The sequence below is a fragment of the Rhamphochromis longiceps genome, linkage group LG7 (assembly GCF_057381845.1).
Source record: "Rhamphochromis longiceps isolate RC_006_pf linkage group LG7, R_longiceps_female_GT1.1, whole genome shotgun sequence".
Taxonomy (NCBI): Eukaryota; Metazoa; Chordata; class Actinopteri; order Cichliformes; family Cichlidae; genus Rhamphochromis; species Rhamphochromis longiceps.
Genome location: NC_140563.1, coordinates 34925012 through 34928815, shown reverse-complemented (window position 1 = coordinate 34928815; position 3804 = coordinate 34925012). Strand labels below are relative to the sequence as shown.

General features: G+C 38.4%; 1 protein-coding gene across 1 annotated transcript; it reads right to left on the bottom strand.

The window, feature by feature from the left end:
* Positions 1-414: 414 nt before the first annotated feature.
* On the bottom strand, positions 415-3030 carry LOC146665741 (uncharacterized). Its single transcript, XM_085411207.1, has 4 exons — positions 2893-3030; positions 1817-1965; positions 939-1103; positions 415-864 (listed from the first exon to the last, which is right to left on the bottom strand). Exons 2-4 carry the CDS (start codon positions 1871-1873, stop codon positions 697-699), a joined length of 390 nt encoding a protein of 129 aa, XP_085267333.1. The 5' UTR covers positions 1874-1965; positions 2893-3030; the 3' UTR covers positions 415-696.
* Positions 3031-3804: the final 774 nt, after the last annotated feature.

Sequence of the window (3804 nt, the reverse complement as noted above, 5' to 3'; positions counted from 1 at the left end):
AAGAACCATTAAAGGTGCCCCAAAGAACCATCAAGAAATGGTTCTTTGGGGCACCTTTAATGGTTTTTCAAAGAACCTTTTTAAAAATGGTTCTTTAAAGAACCATTTTTAAAAAGGTCCTTCAAATGGTTCTTTAAAAGAACCATTTTAAAGAACCTTTTTTGAGTGGTTCTTTAAAAAACCATTTTAAATCTTTCAAAATAAAATGCATCATAAATTGAATTTGAGTAGGGTAAAATAAATACGAGCACAGCATAGACATATATTAATGGTTTATTGTCATTTTGTAGTTACCAAAAGACAAAAAGGCATTTTAACCCTCAGCACAACATCACTACTAATACATGTCACATATTAGTGTTTTAAACAGTAATAATTAATAAATATATTGGCTATACTATAAATAATACTATATCTACAGATAACACAACAAATAATACATGTATTGTTTAATTAATAAAACATCAGAAAGTGATAAAACACATTAGAAATAGCAATAGCTTCATAACAGACCAATAAATCAACACATTTTCATCAGCAGATATTTGCATGTTCAGTAAAAACATTTCAACAACAAGTTTATGATTAAAATGATCAATGAACTTCAGCCTTACGCTATGTAATGTACTTTTCATGTTGTACTCATGGTCCTTTGTTAGTCCAGTTTAGGACAATGTCTCTGACGTATGTTTCATATCAAATATATGTCATATCAAAACAAGCCCACACCTGCAGTTGTTTCAGTTTTTCACTGGTGTTTCCTGTCAGCTGGTCAACCTCACTCAGGCGGACATCCATATCAGCCAACCAAATGACAAGTTCCTCCCTTTGTGCTTCAAATCCCTCCCACTCTGAGACAAGGAGCTGAAAGAGAGAGAAAAGAGTCAATTATAAAGAAGAGAGAAAAGTGAAACCCTCCTCAGGTCTGACTCGCATACCTGCAGTTGACCTGTGATGGACTCCAGTTTGGCGTTCACGTCATCCCTCGTCGATGCCAGCAGCCGAGTCTGCAGGGTGCCCTGGAAGAGCTGAGTTAATGTTCGACTCCTCCTGGTCAGGCTCTCCAGCTGGATGACCCGAGGTCTCCCCTCTCGCCGCCGCCTCTGAACACAGAAACACAAATTGCATCTGAAGCAGGAGGTGCAGATTTTTTTTGCTATTCTTTTCTAAATCCAGGCTAGATCACGTGGAGGTATTTGGAAAATTGTTTTGGCCAGTGGACGACTGTTGTCTTGCAGAAAGTCAAATCAATCAAACAAATGCTATACACAATCAATTCACAAGAACACATTGTAAAAAATAAGTCCAGTTCTTGCCTGATTTCAAGTGAAATCTGCATCAAAACAGGGTAAAATGAGTGTTTGCAGCAAATGTGAGCACAAAGCCTCACTTTGTACAAGCCTGCTATTACAGTTCTCCTCTATGCAGACGACTTTCCTGTTTTCAAGGCACAACTTGGATCTGCTGTACGAATCTTATGGATACACACTAAATGAAATAATAGTGTGCATGACTCCAGATTCTGATCCCTCATCCTAATATGGTCCCAACATAGCAACAGCAATAATGCAAATGTTGAGGCTTCAAAATACAAAGTCCATAAACCAATGGCTGACATGGGTTTTATCATAAGGGTGATAAATATACAGATTTCAGTCTGTCTTAGAGATTTGATGTTCATTTACCTGCAGATGCACTATACGTACCTGCTCCATGGTTTTTCACAACATTTTGCATATCACTATTTAATACAGGAAGTACGTGAACTAAAACATGTCATCGTTCTTTGTGAGAGGACCATATTAATGAAACAAACCTCAATGACATCATAGGGATCCCTAAAGATGCTCCTGCTGCTTCTCTTCCTCCTCATCCAAAGCTTCCTTCTCCTTGTCCTCAACTTCCATCCAATTGTAATTCAATCTAATTGTGTTTCTGCCCCTCCTCTTCCTCATTTTGTTGGAGCTGTGAACACAATTAATGTGAATCTGGATTAATTTGTGCAAACAAGAAAAATCTACAGCTTTTTGGTCAGAGGTGCTCTTGTGATTTAAGCCGGGTAGAGTAGATTTATGTGTTGATGCTACCTGCTTCAGCTCTGGCTGCTGAGTGATATTTACACCCTGGCTGGATTACAAACTTTAACCATGTGCTGAACTTTGGCCCAGCGTTGATACCTCTTGTTAGTATAACAACCTCTTCTTAGCTTGTATGTATGATGTATGATGGTGGATAAATGAAATATACAAAAAAATTTAACTATATTACAAAAGAACATCTATCTTGGAAACATCAAATGACCGGAGCATAACTTGTCAACTAGTCCGAAACTAAGTTATGCAGGAACAGTCAAAGACACACCTTCTCATGTCACATTTTTATTCATTTCTATATAATTCGATTAGACAATGAAGAGTTATCTAATCTAATTATTCATTCAAAACTCTTATGCATAGCTGTATTTTATACAGCTCATACAGAATTCAAAGTACAGGTTCATGTGAGTATTTAATGTACGGCTCAGATCTACAGAATTTCAGAGTTTCTAGAGCAGACACAGAGCTCACAACAGGCTTCAGGCGCCATTTTAGTGACTTTAACAATATATTAAATTTTAATTTCGGTCTAGCTGACATTAGGTTATGTACGCAGCACGCAATTGAACCACATATTTTAGAAGCCAAAGGTTCAAATTAGCTGGGAGCACCTTCACTTAATTATAACAGTGGTTTTGTTAGGAAAACAGTTTCTGTATACCGGATACTAAATTGCGCTGACCTCAACGGCTAACTTATCTAGCTACTCGCTACTGTTAGCACAACATTAACAGCAAGCTACAATGACGAGTAACAAAAACAAAACAGTAATAAGGTTTTAATGGAAATGTTTTACCTTTTCTAACAGTCCCAGAATCCACAGCTTCAGAGTCCAGCAGGTACTGAAGACTGTTATCCGTTTCGCTGTCACCGTCCGTGAGTTTTTTTCCCCGAAAGGTCAAGGCCCGCCGCTCGCACACTCTGTCTGCGCATGCGCATCCCAACGACTGACCCCCTCCGTCCGCTCCCGGGAGGTTATAGTATGACGTGTTCTGACGTCACTCTCTCTCTCCCTGTCATTTATTTGGCTCGAAACACATATTAACAAATTCAGAATCAGAATCAGAATCAGAATACTTTATTGATCCCTGGGGGAAATTATTTTTTGTTACAGTGCTACATTTTAAACCAACATTAAGACAAGACAGACAATACACTAACTAAGAATAGTACAATATATACATATACATACATACATACATACATACATACATACATAAGTCACTCATAAATAAATAGTTGGAAAAGAAACATGTGTAGTTGTAGCAGTAACCAGTGTGTTAAGTGGATGCGTTGTACAGGGAGATGGCCACAGGCAGGAATGATTTCCTGTGTCGTTCAGTGGTGCTTTTCGGTAATCTCAGTCTCTCACTGAACGTGCTCCTGTGACTGACCAGCATGTCATGGAGTGGGTGGGAGGTGTTATCCAACATTGTCTTTATCTTGGACAGCATCCGCCTCTCCGACACCACCTTGAGGGAGTCCAGCTCCATCCCCACAACATTGCTGGCCTTACGGATTAGTTTATTAAGTCTGTTGGTTTGCTCAGTGATGAACAACTACTCAGATCATTTACCTAAGCTGTGCTTTGTCAAAACGAAGTGTGTGTTCATTACACTGACATTCTGTTCTGCAATTGTTATTTACTTGTATCTTATAATTTGACTTTACATACTGCTGGGTGGTTTGTAAAGTTTACAATAACTAG